The 24,475-nt window shown below is 44.7% G+C and overlaps 1 protein-coding gene across 1 annotated transcript in view; it reads right to left on the bottom strand.

The window, feature by feature from the left end:
• Positions 1–4,435: 4,435 nt before the first annotated feature.
• LOC116515330 (collagen alpha-1(XVI) chain-like) overlaps positions 4,436–24,475 on the bottom strand; it is a 63,040-nt gene continuing 43,000 nt past the window's right edge. The window contains exon 7 of the mRNA XM_032227301.1: positions 4,436–4,687. Coding sequence (XP_032083192.1) covers positions 4,575–4,687 — 113 coding nt within the window. The 3' untranslated portion in view covers positions 4,436–4,574. The remainder of the gene's footprint in view (positions 4,688–24,475) is intronic.

Here is a 24,475-nt window from a genome sequence, read left to right as displayed (position 1 = left end):
TCTCCCCGTTGCTCAGAAAAGCAACTTCGGGAAGGTCCTTTGCTAGCAGGCAGGTTCTAAAACGCCTGCTGCCACCAAAGGACCTTCCCGGAGTTGCTTTTCTGAGCAACGGGGAGACAGAAGGGACAAAGTACCGTCTGTTTTCCCCATGCCACAAGGGCAGCAGGAAGCCTAGGACAGGGATCTCCTCTCGGATCCAGCCTGGGAGAGAAGCAGCAGAGAAAGGTAAACCAGTATTTTATATTTTATTTGCTTTATTTGCTTTCGGACCGAGCGGGGCGGGGAAGACACCTTGCCAGAGGCTGCTAGAGAACTCTTTCTGAAGAGAGGGTTTGGGAACTGGGCGGGCGAGATTGGATCTGGCAGGTGGGGAGCACACTTGCTCCCTTTTCCCATGGCCCGCCTTTCCCCACAGAGCCTGTGGATGTGGCTGCTGGCTGTGCAGGTGGCCTGGAGGGAAGCCCCGAACATCCTGGCATGGACCTGGCCTTGGAGATCTGCAATTCCAAAGCGTAGCATTATTTCACTCCTCTCCCATTTTCTAGGGGGGGGGGAGCTACGAGAAGCGGGTGGTGGCCACTTGGGGAATATTTGTGTCCCTGGGAGATCTGCTCTTCCCCGCCCCTTACCTCCGAAGGGGAGGCCAGGCGTGGGAGAGATTGCTAATGATAATGACTGATTCCCACCTGTTTCTGCGGATTTGGGGGGGACAGAGAATGTAATTGCAGAGTCTGGACTGATGTTAGGAAGCTGACTCACTACAATAAGTGGTGACCATTATTTGGAGGAAGAAAAAGCGTAGCTGTGCAACGGAGATTCGCTCTTTCAGAACCTGCATCATCTTTTTTTTCCAAATTAAAAAAAAAAAGCCTTTTAAACGTTCTTATTCCTAAAGGCAAAAAAACCCCATGAGGCTGGCTGGAGAATGGAGCGGAGGTGACGTGTGAGTGGGAGGCGGGGTGCCGTGGTGGGGGGAGATGTTGCTGAAATAATTCGATCTGTCAGGAACTCGGAGGTGGGGGGGAGGTCAATGGGAAGCTGGCCTGACGCCAGCCGTAGCTCTGAAGTTGCTTTTCTTTCTACTGAAGCAACAGATGTTTCCCTTGCTTAACATCTCAGCATTTTTCACATCGGGGCGGACTGCAAGAGGGAGTGAGTGAAGACCTTTTCCAGATTGCTGGTGGTGGAAGTGTGGGCCTGTCACCCCCGCTCAGCAAAGCAAATCCTTTGCGCCAGCTAGAAAAGGTCTTCACTCACTCCCTCTTGTAGCACACCCCAATGCAAAAAACACCAAGATTGGCGCACTTGGGGCTGCTGCTGCTGCAACATCCAGGGAGGCTCCGCTGGTCTGGAACCCATCCGCAGGGGGAGGGATCCCCCTCGTGTTACTCGTCTTCCCGGATGGGCTGGTAAGGGGATAGAAAAGGTTTTTCTCCAGTCCCAGGTTTCAGCTTCTTGGCTTCAGTATCTCTTTCCAGCTTCTTTTGTTGAACCTGTAATTAAGGTTCTTTTTTATGTCTTAGGAAAGATCACCTGGTTAAAAAGAAGGAAGAGGCTCCGCTGGTCCGGAGCCCATCTGCAGGTTGGGAGGGAGGGAGAGACAGAGAGAAAGACAGACAGACAGAGACACAGAGAGACACAAACACACAGAGTGTGTGATTAAGTGAGTGAGAGAGAGACAGACAGACAGACAGACAGACACACATATACACACAGAGTGACAGAGAGAGAGGAAGGGAGGGGAGAGAGATAGAGAGAGAGGGAGGGAGAGAGCTTTCAATTTGTAGGGATGTAACCTGGCTGTTTTTGCCTGCTCTCAAAAAGATGAGCAGGGTTGAACCGGGCTAATAATTGGAGGGGAACCCACCTGGGAATCTCAGTACTGTATATTTAATAGGAAAATATTAAAAATTGTCCAAAAGCAACAATGACAATTTCCATACTACTGCTAAGAAAATTACGACACATCAATAAAATTATAGGAGCTGAGTTTAACTCAAGAGAAACTTTTCTAAAGATAGACAGTTATATAACAATTCCACAATTCTGAAAGGACAAGCTTGTTCTATATGAAATTTAATGCTACAGCAGAATGAAGTAACACCGAAGATAAGTGCAGGTAGTCCTCAATGCACGATCACAATTGAGCCCAAAATTTATGTTGTTAAGTGAGAAATTTATTGAGTTTTGCCCCATTTTACAATTTTTCTTGCCACATTTGTTAAGTGAATCATTGCAGTTAAATTAGTATCATGGTTGTTGAGTGAATCTGCTTTCCCCATTCTTTGCTTGTCAGAGGGCCGCGAAAGGGAATCACATGACTCCAGAAAACTGCAACTGTCATAAATCTGTGTCAGTTGCCAAGCACCCAAATGTAAATCTCGTGACCATGGGGATGCTGCAATGGTCATAAGTGTGAAAAACAGTAGAAGTCCTTTTTCTGTGCCGTTGTAACTTTGAACTGTCACTAAATGAACTGTTGTATATTGAGGACTGCCTATATTACATTTAATTTTTTTAAAATAGCCAATAATTTATATCCTTGAATAAGACTGCATTTAATTCATATAAATATATTTTACGACTGTTTACATAGAGATAAATCTTACTAATTATTATGCCTATAAACCAAGGCAGAGGAACTTGTACTATACTCCCTTTCACAGCAACAATCCCTTGGAAGTAGCTTAAATTGAGACCTAATGAGGTAAAGGCATCTGGAGTGAGTTGATAGTTAAATGACTACATTTTATTTCTTCATAGCTTCACTATCATGGCAAACAGGTCTATTGGTAAACTGTAAACATTTTGCTAATTGGTGCCATTTTTAAAAAAATATACACAGGATTGAAGTACTAGAGAAAATTTTTATTAAAACTCCAATAAGAATTATAATACTGCATTATGTTTTTATTTTTGTTTATTTAAAGTGACAAGTAATGTGAAATTAATCTCATCAGAAAATACATATTTAATTCCCATGATATGGCAAACATTAATAATAGATTTGTTACTTGTATCCCATTAGAATATAAAATATATATTTTGGTGGAGGGACTTGTATAGAAATTTTAAATATTTACAAATGAAAGACACAAGACTATTTTGAAGTATTTAAAAGCAAGTCATCCTCCAAAATTAATGACATAGCCCTCCTAACAGTACCCTTTTAAAAAACAAATGTATAAATATTATTGTTGTACACAGAAAAATGTACAAAATGTTTGAAAATCATAAAATGACAGCATAAAGCTGTTTGTCATTGTCAGTAAGAATACTTTGTCACTGTGCACACAACTGTACTGCTGATATTGAAGAATACTGTGTCTCACATATTCCTGTGAAATACCAAGATTGGCAGCATCTCCCTTTGAGTGATTTAATTGCCCTGAATTAATTCATCAGCTTGATGATGTTATTGCAACATTCACTTCATTTTTGATCATACAAATCAGCTCTTTCTGGTTCACCATATTTATATTTTTGGCCCAGCAATAATTATACTTACGGCAACATAATCATCACCATAAAGAAGCTGCTTTCAGCAGTGAATTTCAGTTGAAGTGACTTCAGCACTCAAAAATTCAGTCATGGCACATTGCTTAAAGCATGCTTGAGAACCTGTCACAGCCTTCCATTTCATAAACAATAGCAACCCAATGTTTTTTTCAAAACTACTGGTCAACAATCAAAACAAAACAATGTTTCAGCATCTCTAACATGTCAGTACTACCTTTTATGGCAATTGACAACCTCGGAACCATTATTTTTCACTCAATCCTTACACTATGTAAGTGGAGATCAAATAAATACAACAGGCAGGAGGGTGGGAAAGGTGATAATTCTGAGGGAAAAAATGTCTGGGTCAACATTAATTTGAGAAGCAGCTATGATTCTGCCATGAGATACTAGTACAGCATTTCTTTGGTGTTTTACACAATCCATGTTCAGCTGACACATGTATTACATTTGCCTGTTTTGTTCACTTTGAGCCATCCACTAACACACTGGTAAACTCCACACAACACTAATCCAAGATTGCATAGTGTGAAAACAGAGCGCACTGTTATTTATCCATATTTATACATATGGATGTTTATATGCCTACAAGCAGTGTTTAATACAGCATCACTCTATTTCAAGTGTTTGAAAAGCAATTTTTTAAATTTTCAGCTCCAAGAACCTTCCCACCTCACATCCCAAGCTGCTGTTCAGTTATATATAGAATTGTCAGTCACATACTTCCGTTTGAAGGAGACATCTTCATCCTCCTCCTCCTCATCCTCCTCATCCTCCTCAGTCAGCACCTCTAGTCTAAGGTGACCAGACATCCCGCTTTGGCATGACAGTCCCGATTTTGAACAATTTGTCCTGTGTCCCGCGGCATTTTTAAAAAGTCCCAATTTTTTTTAAAAAAAATTAATCAACACCCCCCCCCCCCGCTCAGTCAATGGTGTCTCTCTTTACCAATGTTAAAATCTGGTCACCTTATTAATAGGGTATTTCTCTAACAGACGCTGGGACTCTGAATGTAACACCATCTCATATTGTTATTTGACTTATTATCTTTTATTTCATGTATAAAGTCTTTTCCAGTAATGAAACTTTTTTTTTCCAATCCAGGAAACATCCAGCAAGTGAAGGTCAGCTGAAATCTCTGGAGAAACCGCAGATGCCTTGATATGCTCTGTAACCCCATAAGAAAGAAGGAATTGTTAGGTGCAAAACTGATTCCAGGGAGATCTGAAGCCACGAAGGTCATTCAAAGCAGAAGAGGTCAAGAAACTCCGAAACGGAAAAGCTGCCGGTGTCTAAAGCCACTGAAGTAAACTCCGCTCTGGAACCAGAAGCTGCATTGAATCACAAAAGTCACAAATGTCACAACAAATTTTATTTCTTTACTCATCTAAGTTAACTAGTTGTCCATTTCACAAAGGAAAATAAGAATTATAGACCTATTTCTCTGCTAAATTCAGAATATAAGATATTTGCTTCAATATTGGCAGAACGACTCAAAAAATATTTAAACAACTTTATTCACCCTGATAAAAATGGGTTTCTACCAAAGAGACAAATTAAAGATAATATGAGAATAATTCTGGACACTTTGGAGTATTATGAGACGCACCCTGAAAAACAATGGCTTTGATGTTTTTAGACGTTCAGAAAGCATTTGATAATGTGAATTGGCGATTTATGTTTTTACAACTGGAACAGATGAATTTTGGTAAGAAATTTACCCAAGCCATACAAACCATATACTACAAACAAACAGCAAAGATAATGATAAATGGAGAACTGATAGATTCTATTGAAATAAAGAAAGGTACGAGACAAGGTTGCCCATTATCACCTCTACTTTTTGTTTTAACATTAGAAGTTTTAAATAGAACGATCAGAGAAGAAAAAGAAATAAAAGGAATGAAAATTAAAAAAGAATATAAACTATAAGCATTTGAAGATGACCTGGTTTTTATCCTTGAGGACCCATTAGAAACGGCACCTAAATTGATAGAAAGAATAGAGGAATATGGAAAAGTAGCAGGTTTGAAAATTAATAAAGACAAAATGAAGATTTTGACAAAGGATATATCAAGACAAAAGGAAGCCTTGGAGATTCAAGTCACAAATAAGGTCAAATATTTGGGGATATACATAACTGCAAGATGCAGCACATTAAAGAGAATAACTATCGTAAACTTAAGCAGCAGATTGCGACTGACTTGATTAAATGGGAAAACCTACAACTATCAATGATAGGGAGAATATCTACAATCAAAATGAACATCTTACCCAGAATTTTATATCTGTTTCAGAAAATTTCAATTAGATTAGGAAAAGATTATTTTGAGGAATTAAATAAAATAGTGTTGAAGTTTATTTGGCGGGGGGAAGCAAGAATAAAATTAAAATTGTTACAAGATGCTAGAATAAAAGGAGGACTGGGCTTACCTAACTGGGAATTATATTATCAGGCAATAAGTTTGATGTGGGTTAAGGAGTAGATAACATTACTGAATTCTAGATTATTGACTGTAGAAGGACATGACTTACTGTTGGGATGGCATGCTTTTCTGTTGTGGCCCAGCAGGAGCCATTGGAACTGCCACCAGACTCCGACAGCAAGGGGCCCTATGAGTCGGCTCTGGAAGATGTGGAGAACCCTGGACAGGGTTCCGACTCTGAGCAGGGTGCAGAGAGGCTGGTTGGCCACCAGGAGGTACCTGAGGCCTGGAGCAGCAGTGAAAGCCAAAGGGAGCGTGCTCCTGAAGTCAAGCTTTGGAGCAGTGGGGAGGAGACAAGGGAGTGTGATCCTGACGTCAAGCATTGGAGCAGTGGGGAACAGACAAGGGATTTGTTCCTGGATGCCCAGCAATGGAGGGCTAATAGGCGTAAAGAACAGTTACGCAGTTACAGGAGATAATTGAACTCAGCTGGTGGTAATTAGGCTCTTCTCAAGACTATAAAAGGAATGGCTTTCCACAAGCTTGTCACAGGAATCAATGTATTTACTAGAGCTGGAGAAGCTATTGTGGCTCTCTTAGCAGGCTGGATTGCTGTCAAGGTCTGGTCTGTGCTGGATTGCTGCCAAGGTCTATTCTGTGTGTTAATAAATCTTTGAAGTATCTTTGTCTTGGCGTGCTTTGGTGTATGAAGAGGGGGGTCAGAACACTTTTCTATGGTATAAGGGAACTAAAACACAGGGTTATTTAAGAAGACATTATTTATGAGAGGCTTTGTTACTGAATTGGGAGAAGATCAAAAGGCAATATTATTTAAAAATCCCAGTCTGGCTATCAACTATTGAAGCTTTTTCATATTCAATAATATACAAAAAGGAACAAACAATTTGATATGTTGGAGAACTGTTTCATATGGTAAGAACAATAGAATGAGATAGGTGATACTATAAAGACATATTAGTACTAAATAGATTAATAATGATGTAATGGAATGTTGGTATATACTGTACATGAATCTAATCTTTAGAATATTATATTTTAAAAATGAAGGAATAACAATTGTAAGCTGAACATACGATAAACAATAAGAATAATGTACTTGATGGTTCTGGGGGAGGAGCCTGTCGCCGACGGGAGCTCAACGGAGCTCCTCTCAGAGTTCTGGTCTGTATATCTTATAAGATCTATAGATATCTCCCCTTTCTGGCAGAAAGGGGCAGGGAGAAGGTCAGTCGTTAGGATCTCTTTGTAATTCACAGCCTTTTTTTTTTCGCTGTGAATGGAGAAGAGGTTCAACATTAGCTGAGCTTTTACTCCAGCCAGTTCTTCGCAGCTGCTTTTTTGCAGCCCTAGGCAGGTTGCCCCCCCCCCCAGGACAAAGCTAAGCTATTTAAAAATTAATCCGGGCGGGGACCATTCCTGAGGAATTTCTTCTATTATTATCCAAAATACCAGCTTCAATTATGTAAAAGGCTCCCTTTTCTAGCTGCGTCACAAGATGGCGATCTTATAGCTTTTGTGTTTGATGTGACGTACTTAGTCAGCCCTACTCTCCTGAAGGGTTCTCCGTATTAACTGTTAAAAGATTAACTGAGGGGAGCAGAGACTTTGATTGTTGGCTTGCTTGATTGCTTGTTTTTATTTTTTATTTCTTTGGAATGGCTCCCAAATCTAAGCAGAAGCGCTTCCTTAATAACACATCTCAAAAAATTGCTATGAAGTCGCTGCCCTTGCCTCCTACGCCCTCCACTGGAGATTTGTTAACACAAGAATTTCTTCTCAAAACGCTTAATAATTTCAGACAGGAAATTAATCAACTGATATCGGATTTATATGATCAATTTGATGCTAAAATTGCTCAAGCAAAGGAGGATATGATCGGAGTAATGACAGTTATGACAGATTATATTGCTGAAACGGAGGATAAATTGGAACTTTTGGAAGAAACCAACTCTAATTTGACATCCAAAATCCAAACGCTACAACAGGAAATTGAAAATGCTCAAAAACAACTTGTCATGATAAATTATAATAAGACTGCGTTTGCAATAAGAGTTAGAGGACTGCGTGAAAAGGAACAGGAGAATTTGAAACAGATCTTCTTTGAGGCTCTTAGCCGCTCGGTGGGAAGTCCGGGGCTTAACTTTGATTGGCAGATCCAAAAAATTTACCGCCAGAATTCGTGGGTAGCAAAATAGCGACAGCTTCCGAGGGACATAATTATATATTTCACCACAAGGGAATCCAGAAATGTGATAATACAGAGGCTTTACAACAAGAGGCTGAGAATTGATGGACAGGACTTGATTGTTTTTAAAGAAATACCATCTCAAATATTAAGAGCAAGGAGAGACTACATTTTCTTAACTGAAGAACTCAGAAATTCTCAGATTCCATACAAATGGGAAGTCCCGGCTGGCATTACAGTTACATTTGAGAATCAAAAACATCGCTTTAACTCTGTCTGTGAAGCCCGAGAATTTTATTACAAGACTTTGAAGGCGGGACTTCCTGATTCATCCGGACCTGGAGAGAGACAAGGAGAAGGAGAAGACAAGCAGCGGGACACGTGGCCACAAGGCGGAGGGTGTTGCTTTCCTCTTCCGGAAGGGCAGAAGAGTAAAGAATAAAGACTTAGCGATGCTTTTAAAACTTCATGATTTCTGCCTGGTATAAAATGGAAAAGTTGTACATCGATGATGAGATATGGAGGCTGAAAGAAGTGCTGCTGATTGTGGACATATATTGTATATAAGATTTGTTTGAACTCTAACTCAAATTGCGCATGAATTATTTTCCTAGGCGAGGAGAGCGGAGATCGCGATCTTCTTGAGTTGTGGTTTGGGACGAACGGAGTTGGGAGCTGCGTGGGAGATGGAAGGGTAGCGAAAGCTTAACTAGACTACTTGGGGCTAGAATGCAAGCTGATGTTTGTATGAATTGCTATTTCAATATAAGGTTAAGAAAGATTAGTCAGAGAGTCTCCAGGAAGGTGGAGTAAATATGTGAGGAGCAATGGACGCGGATAAAATATATATGTGGACATGGGTAAAGGCAGGGTGGAAGGTAAAAAATTTACACGTGGATGTGGGTAAGGACAGAATGGGAGGTGATGGAAATGAAAAATGAAAGAAGTACTTGAGTTTAATGGTTTTATAGAAAGGTTTGGATATTTGGATAAAAAAGAGATAAATTAAAGGTCCGAATAGATAGATAAAGCAATGAGACCTTTAGTTGGAGAACCCCAATTGATTAACTTACCTGGCTCTAATAGAGTTTGAAACCCTGCAAGTAATAAAATAACCGAAATTTGGAATGAGGCACATTGTTTAAGATTTACAGAGGATGGGAAGCTGTGTTAATGTAGCGGGTTTATTGATCTTTCTTGTTTTTCTTTTTTTTTGTGTGTCCTTTTCTTTCTATTTTTTTCTTTTAACTTTAAAGTTAGTTGGTCTTATTAAGAATAATGTACTTGATGGACAATCTGTGATTTTATATATAATTGAAAGCAGTGATGCACAAATGTTTGTAACCAAACGACATGCTATATGTATATGTAATTGATGATGGTTTTATGTTTCATGTGTTGTTCGTCTTTGTTTGTCTAAAAATAAAAAAAAATAAAAAGCATCTGAATTTTGATCATATGACCATGGAGATGCCGCAACAGTCATAAATGTGAAAAACAGTCATAAGTCACTTTGTTCAGTGCCGTTGTAGACTTGAACTGTCACGAAACAAACTGTTATAAACCAAGGACTACAAAATATCATATAAGATAACCTAACATAACAGCATGTAACGTCATATAACATGAATCTTGTATCATATATCCTGTATCATTTATCATGTACCATGTAAGAATAAAGTGGATAGTCTTGGTTGGGGTCTTTGGAGATCCAGCAGGTGGAGAGCCTCCCTCCCTCCCATTGGGCCATTCCATAGGAGAACCCTGGCTTTGCTCCCCATGATATGGCCAATGTTATTGGGGGGGCTGTTCAAGGGGACCCTCTATATCCCACCCCGTCACCTGGGGGAGTGGAAGGCCCCTGGGGTCATGGCCTCAGCTGCCCCCATGAAACATAAAGGATGGTGTGATGTCATGGCCCCTGAGGGCAGACCGGGAAAGGCCCAAGGGAGGAGAGGAGAGCGGTGGAGCCTTAAGTTAAGCAGCTCTGCTTTCTCTCTGCTGCCTGTCGCTTGCTCTCCGTCTTCTCTCTCTAGAGGAGTTTTAGTTTGATTGCAATGCCAAACCAGACAGTTGTAGAGGTACAAAGGACAATCATTCCTCTGTAGAATCAGCCGCTCCTTGGGCAGTCTGAGCTTTCTGCGTTGACCCAGGAAGAACATGGGATAGGTAGATAGGTTGATAGGTTGATAGGTAGGTAGGTAGATAGATAGGCAGATAGGCAGATAGGCAGATAGGCAGATAGGTAGATAGGTAGATAGGTAGATAGGTAGATAGGTAGATAGGTAGATAGGTAGATAGGTAGATAGGTAGATAGGTAGATAGGTAGATAGGTAGGAGAGAGAGAGATAGATGATAGATAGATGACAGACAGACAGACAGACAGACAGACAGACAGACAGAGACAGGCAGGCAGGCAGGCAGGCAGGCAGGCAGGCAGGACCACCAATGACCCCTCTGGAGTTACAAACCTTCTCCCTTGTTGATAGGATCTGCTTCCAGGTCTAGCAGTCGTTCATCACAGCAGGATGTCTCACATGCTGAACAAGTTGCCCTTCCTGAAGAAGGACAGCCAGGAGGCCCATCCACAGATCACTAATAATGACCCACAGCGGTGGAACAATCAGAAAGCCCAATTCTCGGGCTCACACCCATCCACTTCTTCAGTTGCTCAGCGAGCCACACAGGTCCTGCCTCTGCTGATAAAATCTTCTCCAGCTCCAAAGGAGGTCAGAAAGAAGACTCTGCTTTCAGCACTGGGGCTGCCTGATTTGGCCCAGAGAGGAACTGTCAAGACCCCTCCAAGGGCTCCTCAGATGGAGGTCAAGCATGGACAGAAGGAGCCTCCTTCCCTGCCAAGAGGGCCTGAGAGGGAAAAGGCTTGGAGAAGCAGCCTTGACCAGGGGAGAAAACGCTCCCCAGATGCCATCCTATCTTTATATCCAGGTATCTATGCTACAGAGCTGGGCTACTTCTGGAACCAGCCTTCTCCTATCACATCAGCCTATCCCACCCTATCAATCAATCCATCTATCAGAACAGAGCCAGAAGGGACCTTGAAGGTCTTCTAGTCCAACCTCCTGCTCAAGTGGGAGTCCCTATACCATAACAGACAAGTGACTGCCCAGTCTCTTCTCAAAAGCCTCCAGTGATGAAGCACCCACAACTTCTGGTGGCAGGCTGTCCCACTGGTTGGTTGTCCTCACTGTTTGGAAGTTTCTCCTTAATTCCAGGTTTCTTCTCTCCCTTGATTAGTTTCCATCCATTGCTCCTTCTTCTGCCTTCAGGTGCTTCGGAAAATATGTGAACCCCCTCCTCTTTGTGCCAGCCCCTCAAATACTGGAAGACTCCTCTCATGTCACACACACACACACACACACACACACACACAGACAGACACACACACACACTCCGCCCTTCTTTTCTCTAGATGAGTGAAACCCAACTCCTGCCACTGTCCTTCATCAGGCAGGGAAGAAATGGCAGAGACCCTCTCAGCTCTTGGGATTTTATTTGCTGCTTTGAAATTTCACAATGTTTTAATCTTATCATTTTTTTAAAAATGGTCACCCTAAATCAATCTTCATATTTCATAACTAATTTTATATGCTGTTTTATATCTTGATTTCTCTGTTCCTTCTCCAGAGGGTTGTCTAAGGACATGAAGATCAGGGACTCGAGGCTTGTGACATGGTTTGACCCCTCCCTCAGGCTCAGCCTGGCCCTCCCCTACACACCCCTTTCCCCTCAAGCCCTCCAAGACGGAGTGGCTGTGGTTTCCATCATCCCGATTTGTGCATCTTATTCCATCTTTGATGACAGGGGGAGAAATTTTAGCCCCCTCAGAGAGGGCCCGCAATCTGGATGTCCTCCTGGATACGCGGCTTAGTTTAGAAGAACACCTGACGGCCATGACCAGGGGGGCCTTTTACCAGGTTCGCCTGGTACGTCAGTTGCGCCCCTTCCTGGATCGGGATGCTCTGTGCACAGTCACTCATGCCCTCGTCCTTTCTCGCTTGGATTACTGTAACACTCTCTACATGGGGCTGCCCTTGAAGAGCACCCGGAAGCTTCAACTGGTCCAGAATGCGGCTGTGCGGGTTATCATGGGGGCACCTAGGTGCTCCCATGTTGCACCCCTTTTAGGCAGCCTGCACTGGTTGCCAGTTATCTTACAGGTGTGATTCAAGGTACTAATTATGACCTTTAAAGCGCTCCATGGCTTAGGCCCAGGGTACCTGCGAGACCAGCCTCCTATCATCCAGTGCGATCCCACAGAGTTGGCCTCCTCAGGGCACCGTCGGCCAGACGGTGTCAGCTAGCGACCCCCAGGGGGAGAGCCTTCTCTGTGGGAGCGCCTTCCCTCTGGAATGAGCTGCCCCTGGAGCTTCATATAATCCTTGACCTCCGGTCCTTCCAACGCGCCCTAAAAAGTTGGCTTTTCCAGCAAGCCAGCCTGGCCTGAACAAAACAAAATAAATTATTGATCACTGTTAATTTTAATTTGATTTTTTTAAAAAAAATTGTCATTGTCAATTTTAATTGGATTTGGGATATTCTATTTAATTTTTTTTAACTTTTGTAATATGTGTTTTTTTAATGTTGACACCGCCCTGAGTCCTTGGGAGAAGGGCGGCATATAAATCTAATAAACCTAAACCTAAATCTCTTCCCTTCAAGAAGGCGCCTCCCGCCCAATTGCCCCTCGATCTCATCCTGTCTCTCCTTCCCAGAACTCTCGGATGAACACTTCAGATATTTGTGGGAGAGCAAGCGGTGGTTCAAAGGCAGATCCATCAAAGAAATCTTGAACTCGATGGAAGAGAAACAAATATTGGATACCATCTTGGAACATCTTCATCCTCTCCAGGTAAGCAGCTGGGTTTGTGTCACTGGGGGCCCGGAGGTCCTTCGTGCAGAGGTTGCAGAAGCCATTGCTGCCACGATGGACATAATTGACCCCCAAAGTAGACAAAGGTAGTTCTGGAGAAGTGGCTGGACGATGGGGCCCATGGTGTGGGGAGCATGGAAGGACCATGGAATGATCGCCTGAACCATTTCGGACTCCGCCTGAACATCAGGACAATGCAGTCCTTAGAGTCTGTCACCAGCCCTGGAACGCTTCAATCCATGGAGAAAACCCAAAGAAGGTGGAGATTTTTGGGTATCTGGGATCCCACCTCCAAGGCAAAGGTCTTCTGACCCAGGCTTCCTTTAAAAGCAAGAAGCAGAGTCTTGGTCACAACTGTGAATTCCTTTCATTGAGAGTCAGCCAGGCTTGGCAAACAGACTTTCAAAGGAATATATATCTACATGAACCTTATCTCGCTTGGAGAGCTGCCAGATAATCAGTTTCCAAACAGAAGGCAAGGCAACACTTGGCACAGAGCATCTTATAGTCACAAACAGAACTTTCCACTCTTGAAACGGCCAACCAACCAAATGCCTGAACCTTCGTCTGAGCTTCCCTCAGTCCCCAGGACTGACCCATGTTCTTCTCCAACCTTCTCATTGTCCCACCCTGCTGCCAGCTCCACTGGAGGGCCACAACAAAAGGGAACATTAATGGCAAGGTGCAAGCAAGGGTGAATGCAGCCTGGATGCGTTGGCGAGAACTCACTGATGTATTACGGGACACACAGATGCCAACCCGTCTTGAATCTACGACCTACAAGAGAATCATCCTCCTGTTGCATTGTATGGCCCTGAATGCTGGGCAGCAACAGGAGGGAGCGAAAGCTCTCTCCATAGCATGGAAATGTGAAGGCTCCATTGTATATAGGGCACCTCCCTTCCTGACCACATCACACATGACCGTATTCAACAACATTTTGGTGTGGCTCCAATTACAGAGAAGATGAGAGAAGTCTGACTCTGCTGATAAGGACACGTCAAGACAGCAGCACCTCCCACCGTGGCCAAGGCTGCCTACCAACTGGAAGTCAATGACTGGTGACCTTGTGGGCATCCAAAACAGGGATGGCAAGAGGCCATCAACAAAAATATGGAAGCTGCAGGCCTGCAACCAGGAAACGCAGGTGACGGTGTAAAGTGGCATTCAATGATGCAAAAACCAGACCCTGCACCTGTGGGAATACGCTAGGAAGAAGAAGATTGGGCCCTTGGTGCTCCCTGGACTTGGTTCTTTAGTTATACAGATTTCATGATCCAACTACATCATCAGTGCTGGTGAGTGTGATGTTTGCTCCCTGCTTATTCAGGACAAGCTATTGTGTATAAACAGAGAGCAAACTTCAGTCCCTTCTAGCACTGATGATGTTCTCTAGTTGGCCCATGAAATGTCTGCAAGAAAACAACCAAGCTCAGAGAGCATCAAGGACCTCATAGTCCTCATCATCATCCCCTCCCTCTTCTTTCCTCCCCCTCCCTCCTTCCTCCTCCCATTCCTCCCCTTCTTCTCCTCCACTCTGAAAACCTTGTACTCCCTTGTAGTACTGACAATGTTTCCTATGTCAGGGTTCCGACCGATGTCCTAATTCAGTGGTTCTCTACCTTCCCAATGCCGAAACCCTTTAATACAGTTCCTCATGTTGTGGTGACCCCCAACCATAAAATTGGTGTCTCGGTTCCTAAGACCTTTGAAAATATGTGTTTTCCGATGGTCTTAGGCGATTCCTGTGAAAGGGTCAAAGGGTCGCTACCCACAGGTTGAGAACCACTGCCCTAAGTAAATCATGGGCCTCAACCAAACCTTCAAAAGAAATCCAGGAGCTTCATATCTGCCCCATTCCAAGTGGAGCCAAATCTGGCCTCACCTTTTCCCTGTAAGCTCTGACCCTGTTTCCCCCTCCCCCAAGGTGGGTCATCAGTCACATTCCCAAGGAAGCAATTTCGCAGGTTGTAGAAGTCCCTCCCTCCGGCCACTGTAGGTCCCCCTGGAGATGACCTTGACATTGCTGCTGGAATGTGCTTTATTTTGACTTAAATGCATACATGTCTGCCACACCTATTCATCTCCACCACCACCCCTTATCCACCAGAGCTAGGGTGGGACTTTGCTAGCAGCGGTGCCTCTTCCGTCCCATAGATTTCCACTGCTCTCCTCTCCTCTGCCTTCTGGGCTTCCACGTGGCAGGCACTGGGCCCAGCTGTTCTTCCTCTTCCTCATCAGCCACCTCTAGACTGTTGAGGGCTCTAGACGGCTGGGGACGGTTGAGTCTCCATCTGAGGGCTGATGGACAGCTCAGGCTCTGCCCCCCTCTCCCCCTCTCCCTCTCTCTCTGCCAGCTCCTTTCCATCTTCCCCCTCGAATCTCCTAGGTTGCTTCAATGCTGACACTGACTCCCACACCGCCTCCTCCTCCTCCCCATCTGATTTGGCTACTGTGACAGACAGGTCCCAACAATAAATGGTGATAAATCAAGGACTACCAACCTCTGGAGACAGGTTGTTTCCTGGCCATTCCAGACAGAGGAAGAAAATCCAGGCTCTTCATCTCACCATTTGTGGCAGAGCTTTTCCTTCCGTTCCTCTCAAAAGCTCCCTTGGCTCCAGCTGATGCAATCCGGATGGTCCTTCTTAGGGGCTTTGTGTCTGTCCCAGTTAGAAAAGTCGAATCAATGATCCGATGCACCCTGAGGCAGAAGGGAGACCAACCCTCCCCTTGGAAACACAGAAAAACCTCTTCCTTCCTCTGCTCCTTCACTTCCTCACAACTTCTTTTTTGTTGTTGTCGTTATTGTTATTGTCGTCCAAGCAGATTCCTGCAGACCACAAAGTCCCCAGGGGGAAAATGAGTGGATTGCAGCCCATCAGCGAGAAGCCTTCAATGCAACAAAGCGATTCCCACTTCTTGTCTAAAGAGAAGGTAAATATGCTGAGCTTTTCCCCTTTTAGGACGATAATTGTCTTAGACAAAGGTCAGAAGAGGACAACTTGCTATGGCCAACTCCCCACTGCCCACAAATCACGGCCGACTTAGAATGGGTTAATTTAACAATTTCATTCTTTCCAATAATGTTAAAAATCATTTTAACGTTTGTTGTTTCATTTTGTCTCTCCTTTGGCATCCTTTCTTTGATGCTTATTTCCACATTTCTTTGATATTAGACAGACAAATAAATATTAGAATTACAGACTTGGAAGGGGGCCTTGGAGATCTTCTAGTCCAACCCCTTACTCAAGCAGAAAACCCTTTTCCATTTCAGGCAAATGGTTGTCCAATCTCTTCTTCAAAAGCTCTAGTGAAGAAGCACCCACAACTTCTGGAGGCAAACTGTTCCAGTGGTTATTTGTCTTCATTGTTAGGAAGTTGCTCCTTAGTTCTCTTTGATTAGTCACAGAATAACATAATAAGAGAGTTGGAAGGGACTCGGAGATCTTCTACTAAGATCTTCTACTAAGAAGTTTCTACTTAGTCCTAGGTTGGTCTCCTTGATACGTTTCCATCCGTTGCTTCTTGTCCTGACTTCTGGTCCCTTGGAGAATAGGATGACCCCCCTCTTCCTTGGGGCCACCCCTAAGATATTGGAACACTGCTATTAGTCCAACTCTTGTTCTCTGCTGAGTTGGCCATGGCGAGTAAGCCATGCTTAGTTGGAAATGGCTCTGTGCTTGACCACACTTGCTCCTTTTCTGATCATCCGTTATCCTCTCCTTCCTTTTCCTGGATGATGGGTGGAGCTCCCTCAGACTCACAAACTCTTTTTCCAACCTTCAGATAAACCTGTACAAATATTATGGCTTAAAATTGAGAAATACCAAGGAGAAGGACCTTGTGAAAGATCACCTCAAGAAGCTTCTGGCAATCACATTTGCAGACGAGACAGACAGAGAGGTGAGTGGGAGTGGGCTGCCTGTGGGGGCTGAGACCTCCAACTGTGTGGGGTCCTTGGTGCTCTCTGCGCTTGGTTACAAGAAATGTAGACCTTTTGTGACCCAACTAGGTCATTTCATCAGTTCTAGAAGGGAACAGGTTTTGAAAAGAGGAGGTGAAGGGAGGAGAAGGGAATAGGAGAGGAGAAGGAGAGGGAGGAGTGGGAGGAGGAGAACTGTGGGGTTTTTGGAGAAAGAGGAAGAAGACTGTGGGGTCCTTGGTGCTCTCTGTGCTTGGTTGCTTTCTTGCAGACATTTTATTACCCAGTTAGGTAATTTCATCAGTGGTAGAAGGGCCTGGGGCTTGCAAGGAGGAGGAGGAGGAGGAGGAGGAGGAGGAGGAGGAGGAGGAGGAGGAGGAGGAGGAGGAGGAGGAGGAGGAGGAGGAGTATTTGAGTATTTATGAGTATTTATTAATACTTATAGGCCGCCCTTTTCCCTGAGGGGACTCAGGGCGGCTTACATAAAATGAGGGGAGGGGGTATACAAACAATAAACACACACAATACATAAGTAAAATAATAAGCAACATTCATTCATCATTCGGGTGGGGGCAATTATCTTTGTCACCAGGCCTGACGGGCTAGCCAGGTCTTGAGGGCTGTGCGGAAGGCCTGGACGGTGGTGAGGGTACGAATCTCCATGGGGAGATCGTTCCAAAGGGTCGGAGCTACTACTGAGAAGGCTCTCCTCCTTGTAGTTGCCAGTCGGCACTGACTGGCAGATGGAACTCGGAGGTGGCCTAATCTATGTGATCTAATTGGTCGCAGGAAGGTAATTGGCAGGAGGCGGTCTCTCAAGTACGCAGACCCACTACCATGAAGGGCTTTATGAGTGACAAGTAGCACCTTGAAGCGCACCTGGAGATCAGCAGGTAGCCAGCGCAGCTCGCGGAGGATAGGTGTTATGTGGGTGAACCGAGGTGCACCCACAATCACTCGCGCGGCTGCGTTCTGGACTAGCTGAAGTCGCCGGATGCTCTTCAAGGGCAGCCCCATGTAGAGAAGATTGCAGTATTCCAGCCTAGAGGTCACAAGGGCCCGAGTGACTGTTGTGAGAGCCTCCCGGTTCAGGTAGGGTCGCAACTGGCGCACCAGGCGAACCTGGGCAAATGCCCCCCTGGTCACAGCCGTCAGATGATGGTCAAAAGTCAGCTGTGGGTCCAGGAGGACTCCCAAGTTGCGAACCCTCTCTGAGGGGTATAGAGTTTGACCCCCCAGCCTGAGCGATGGAACACTGATCGAATTTTTGGGAGGAAAACACAACAGCCACTCGGTCTTCTCCGGGTTGAGTACAAGCTTGTTAGCCCTCATCCAGTCCATAACGGCCTCAAGACCCCGGTTCATCACGTCCACCGCTTCATTGAGTTGGCACGGGGCGGACAGATACAACTGAGTATCGTCCGCATATTGATGGTATCTTATCCCGTGCCTTCGAATGATCTCACCCAGCGGTTTCATGTAGATGTTGAATAGTAGGGGGGATAAGACCGAACCCTGCGGCACCCCATATGTTAGGGGCCTAGGGGTCGATCTCTGCCCCCCCACTAACACCAACTGCGACCTGTCCGAGAGGTAGGAGGAGAACCACCGTAACACAGTGCCTCCCACTCCCACCTCCCGTAGTCGTCGCAGAAGGATACCATGGTCGATGGTATCGAAAGCCGCCGAGAGGTCGAGGAGAACCAGGATGGAGGGATGGCCTCCATCTCTGGCTCTCCAAAGATCATCGGTCAATGCGACCAAAGCGGTTTCTGTGCTGTAACCGGGTCTGAAGCCTGACTGGAAGGGGTCGAGATAGCTTGCTTCCTCCAAGGACCGCTGAAGCTGGAAGGCCACCACCTTCTTGACAACCTTCCCAACAAAAGGGAGGTTGGAGACTGGACGGAAGTTGTTAAGGACAGCTGGATCCAAGGATGGCTTCTTCAGGAGGGGTCTCACCACCGCCGCTTTAAGTGCGGCGGGGAAGTGCCCCTCCCGAAGAGAGGCGGTAACAACCGCCTGGATCCAGCCTCGTGTCACCTCACTGCTGTTGACAACCAGCCATGAGGGACACGGGTCCAGTACACAGGTGGAGGCACTTACAGCCCTCATGGCCTTGTCCACAGCCCCAGGGGCAACATCCTGAAACTCAACCCAGAGATGGTCTACCTCATCCTCTTGTGCCTCGGCTGGAACTGCAGGGATGGAGTCCAAATCCGACCGAAACCGAGCAATTTTGTCCGCTAAGAATTGGGCATAATCCTCAGCTCTACCCTGCAAGGGTTCCTCCGTATCCCTCCTATTTAGGAGGGAACGGGTTATCCTAAACAGGGCGGCTGGGCGGGACTCAGCGGACGCAACCAAGGTGGCAATGTGGGATCTTTTCGCTGCCCTAAGTGCCCTGATGTACTCCTTGGTGCTGGTTGTTAGCATTGCTCGGTTCGATTCGGATTTGTCGGACCTCCATAGGTGCTCTAGGCGTCTCCTCCGGCGCTTCATCTCCCGGAGCTCCTCGGTGAACCAAGGGGGTCTCCGGGATCTGCCGCCTCGGAGGGGCCGTAGTGGCGCAATCCGGTCAAGGGTCTCCGATGCTGCCGAGTGCCAGGCAGCAACCAGAGTCTCTACCGGACTGTGGGCGAGAGTATCAGGAATAACCCCAAGCTCCGTCTGGAACCTTAACGGCTCCATAAGTCACCTGGGGCGGAACCACCTGGTCGGTTCCTCCTCCCTACAGTGGGGGTTTGGTCTCCGGAAGTCGAGCCTCAGTAGGCAGTGGTCTGACCACGATAGGGGTATGATCTCATTACCCCTCAGACCAAGATCACAAGTCCACTGCTCCAAGAGGAATACGAGGTCGAGCATGTGACCCGCTGAGTGGGTTGGGCCCCGGATTACCTGGGTCAAGCCCATGGCCGTCATGGAAGCCATGAACTCCTGCGCCCCATCAGAGTGTTCACCGAGGAGGAGGAGGAAGAAGAAGAAGAAGAAGAGGAAGATTAAAAAAAGAAAATGCAAATGTCCTAATTCACAAGCATTGCTTTGCCTAGGGAATCTCGGAGACCATCCACCTCGCTGCATTCCATCATCTTCCAGAAATCCTCCTGGTCCTCAGGGAGGTCGGTAACATCGCACAGCCCAAGAGACCATCTCTTTTGGAAGGCTCCCATGAGGTAAGATCAGGGATGGGGTTCCAAGGTCCAAAACTCAGTAGAGAAGAAAACTGGGGGATTCTGGGAAGGAAAGTCCTAGATGTTTAGAAGGACAGATGCTCCAGGCCATCTGCTCTCTTCAAACTGGTCATAGATCTCAAAGACCTGAGACCAGCACTGAGATTATAGGTGGGGCTGGAAATTCTCCACCTCCATCTCCTGGAGGACCATTTTATAAGTCTAGAAAAGATCATGAGTTGCCCAACAAACATCTCAAGTAGACCCAAAGGTGCTTTTTCAAAGGGTTTTGTTTTTCCTTGAAGACATTTCGCTTCTCATGCAGAAAGCTTCTTCTGTTTTGACCGAAGTCAGAACTGAAGAAGCCTCTTGGATGAGAAACGAAACCTCTTCAAGGAAAAAAAGAAGTCCAGTTGCCTTTGGAAAAAGCCCCTTTGGGACAACCATGACCTGGATGACTAAGAATCTCCATCTGTTTCCATCCATGGCTTCTTGTCTTCTTGTCTTGTCTTCTGGGTGCTTGGGAAAAGAGTTTGACCCCCTCGTCTTTGTCTTGGCAGGACCCACAATATCTGTCTGACAAAAGGATTAGGACAACATTAATCCTCTGCTATGGACAAGCAGCCCAGGGAGCCTCCCCTGAAGACCTGGGTGTTTTCATCCAGCCCATCATGTCCTAAATTCTCATCCAGTACTCCACCATGAACATGGTAGGCTGGTTTCCACCCTCGTGTCAGTGCTGGCAAGACTGTTGCTTTCCTCTTGCTAGTTCCTTGATCTGTTGTTTACTGCTGCCTTGTTTGTCTGGGGTTAATCCCTGCTTATCTGGATTTCAGTTGCTGGTGAAAAAATATAAGAAACGTCTGTAAAAACCAACCAAGCTCAGGGAGCACCAAGGGCTCAACCCTGAGCTACAAATATCCCCTTTTGGTAAACAAGGACACCCTGACTGCCGTTCTTAGAGGTTGCTGGGGAGAATCTGGGTTCAACAGGCGACCTCCAGCCCCCACTTATGCCTCCCATTCAGATCTGCTTCCTGTTCCAATTGCCCTGGAGATGATGAAATACTAGTGGTTTCTTTATCTATGGTCATATCACATTCATTAGACTCAAGGCAGCGCATTATCCTCTTTCTTCCTTTTCACACAACCACAACAACCCTGTGACGTGTGTTGAATTGAGAGAGAAGAACTGGGCCAGATGTGGACTCACCCAGCTGGCTCTCATGCTGAAGGCGGGACTAGAACTTCCAGTCTCCTGGTGATTGGCTCAGACAGTTTGAAAGTCAACTGACTTTCATGGCTATAGTGGGACTAGAACTCTCCATCTCTTGGTGATTGGCCCAAAGTCTCTCAACTGCATCTCCTGCCTAAGGTGGGACTAGAACTCTCCATCTCTTGGTGATTGGCCAAAAGTCTCTCAGCTGCCTCTCATCCCTAAGGCGGGACTAGAACTCTCCATCTCTTGGTGATTGGCCCAAAGTCTCTCAACTGCCTCTCATGCCTAAGGTGGGACTAGAATCCAGAATGTCCAGGGGGTATTTTGATTGGGAGCCCCCCGGAGTTCAAGAAAAGACGGTCGGCTACGTAAAGACTGAAATAAATAGATGCACCCTCTTCCTCCTGGTGTCTTCTCACCTCACCCTCTTCCCACTTGGGTTTCCCAGGATGAAGGCCTGAAGAAAGCCTTCATGAGGTCCATCATCATGGTCACCAAAGCGGCTGCCCTCAGCAGGAGGCAAGACCTCCATCTACCTGAGAAATAGGAATTGGTCATCAAGGTCATCGTAAGTGGGGAGAGGCGGGGCAGGTGCTTCTGAGCGCGTTTCCATCATTGTTAGCTGAATCACTGCCGTTAAATTAGTCGCACGGTTGTTTCATGAAACTGGCTTCCCCATTGTTTTTATTATTAGTGTTTATTTTTATATCCAGAGACAGAGAGACAGACAGAAAAATAGATACGATACGATACAATACAATACAATACGATGCAATGCAATGCAATGCAATGCAATGCAATGCAATACAATACAATACAATACAATACAATACAATACAATACAATACAATACAATACAATACAATACAATAGCAGAGTTGGGAGAGACTTTGGAGGTCTTTTAGTCCAACCCCCTGCCTATGATAGATAGATAGATAGATAGATAGATAGATAGATAGATAGATAGATAGATAGATAGATAGATAGATATGGATGGATGGATGGATGGATAGTGAGAGTGAGAGAAAGAGAGAGAGACAGACAGATAGACAGATATTTAATATATAAAGTAGAATAAGGTGACCAGATTTTCAGATTGGTAAAGAGGAACACCTTTGACCGGGACGGGGAGGGGGGCTTGATTATAATTTTTAGATGTAACAACAAAAATTTCATACAACGCAAAAATAGTATTGTAATGTTTTTTTAATTTCAACATAACTACGATTTACAAATATAAATTGTAACTGTTGCCAAACATCAAAATTTTGATCGCATGACCATGAGGATGCTGCAACGGTCGCAAAGTGTGAAAATGGTCACTAAGTGTGAAAATGGTCATCAGTCACTTTTTTCAATGCCATTGTAGCTTTGGTCACTAAGCCCATTATACCACCTTTCTTGCCATAGTTCTTAAGTGAATAACTGCAGCTGATAAGTTAGTAGCATAAGTGAATCTGGTTTCCCCATTTGACTTTGTCAAAAGGTGATTACATGACCCCAGGACACTGAAACCATCATAAATACGAATCTGTTGCCAAACATCAAAATTTTGATCGCGTGACCATGAGGATGCTGCAATGGTCACTAAGTGTGAAAATGGTTGCTAAGTGTGAAAAATGCTCATCAGTCACTTTTTTCAATGCCATTGTAACTTTGGTCACTATACCACCTTTCCTGCCACAGTTCTTAAGTGAATAACTGCAGCTGGTATTTTGTATTTTGGATAGAATCTTTTTTTAAATAGTCTAAGACAATTTAAAAAAAGAATCCACACAGAATAAATTGAAGTAAAACATTTCAAAGTATTGTGCATAGAATTTTTAAAAACGGTTTCACTTCAATTTATTTTGGATAGAATCTTGTTTTAAATAGTCTAAGACAATTTAAAAAAAGAATCCACACAGAGTAAAACTATTTTAAAAAATCCTATGCGCAATAAATAAAATATTATTTTAAAATACATTAAAAAAATAAAAGGAAAAAACCCAGCTCACTTACAAGCAGGCTTGCACTCCAAGTCAATCCAGAATGATGTAGATGTTAATACAAAGAACTGAGCAAAAATGGTGAAATTAGTCAGGGAAATATTTTTCAAAGAAACTTTGCCACCATTTTTTCCACACGAGCCGACCTCCAACCTCCGTGCCCCTCCCCTCCGGAAAATCCAGGAAGGAACACTCGCTACCTCTCTAGCCAAGTATTTCCTGGAGCTCTATGGTACTGGGTCATCTTTTCTTATATAAGTGAGTAAAAGGGGTGGGGGGGTTCGTTTTCTTGCTTTAAAGTTTTAATATCTTCAATGAAAGAACTCAGACAGAGAGAGAGGGGTTAGACAGAGTGTCTTTTGTCTTGCCCCAGTTAGGATTTCTTAAGCAAATCCACTGGGCTTTCAACATGAAGCCAGAAAATCGGGACTTTTATAACAATTTGTCCCGTGTCCCGGGACACGGGACAAATTGTTATAAATCGTGACTGTCCCGCTGAAATCGGGACGTCTGGTCACCTTAAAGTAGAATGACAAATAGAAATAGGAAATTAGGGGAAGAAAGAAGAAAAAAGGCATTGAGACTTTCTAGAAGAAACTACACAGCCAATGTCCAGAAATGAAGAGGGCGGAATTGTATAACTTTAAGAGTGGTGGATTCAACTCCCAGAATTCTCCAGCCTTCAGGGATTCTGGGAGTTGAAGTTCACAGGTCGTAGTGAGGACCTAGTTACCCATCCCTGACTTAAACCATGGTCAGGAGAGACTGCAAACTGCCATCAATGCAGGCTGTTTGCCAAGCGACCAAAATATGATCCTCTGATCCCTGAGGAAGAAGAGCCTCTCAGAACTTCAAATCTGGGTCATAAGTGTTAGAATTAGAAGAACAAAGTTGGAAGGGACTTGGAGGTCCTCTAGTCCAGCCAGGAAACCCTACACCACTTCAGACAAATGGCTATCCAATCTCTTCCTTAAAACTTCCAGTGTTGGAGCATTAACAACTTCTGGAGGAAAGTTGTTCCACTGATTAATTGTTCTGTCAGGAAATTTCTCCTTGGTTCTAAGAGGGATCCTGGAGAGATCCGTCATAACTTTAAATGGTGACTAAGTGAGCAGTTGTAAGTTGAGGACTTCAT

The sequence above is a fragment of the Thamnophis elegans genome, chromosome 12, assembly GCF_009769535.1.
Source record: "Thamnophis elegans isolate rThaEle1 chromosome 12, rThaEle1.pri, whole genome shotgun sequence".
Classification (NCBI taxonomy): domain Eukaryota; kingdom Metazoa; phylum Chordata; class Lepidosauria; order Squamata; family Colubridae; genus Thamnophis; species Thamnophis elegans.
Note: the sequence above shows the minus strand (reverse complement) of the source record. Positions and strands in the feature narration are given on the sequence as shown.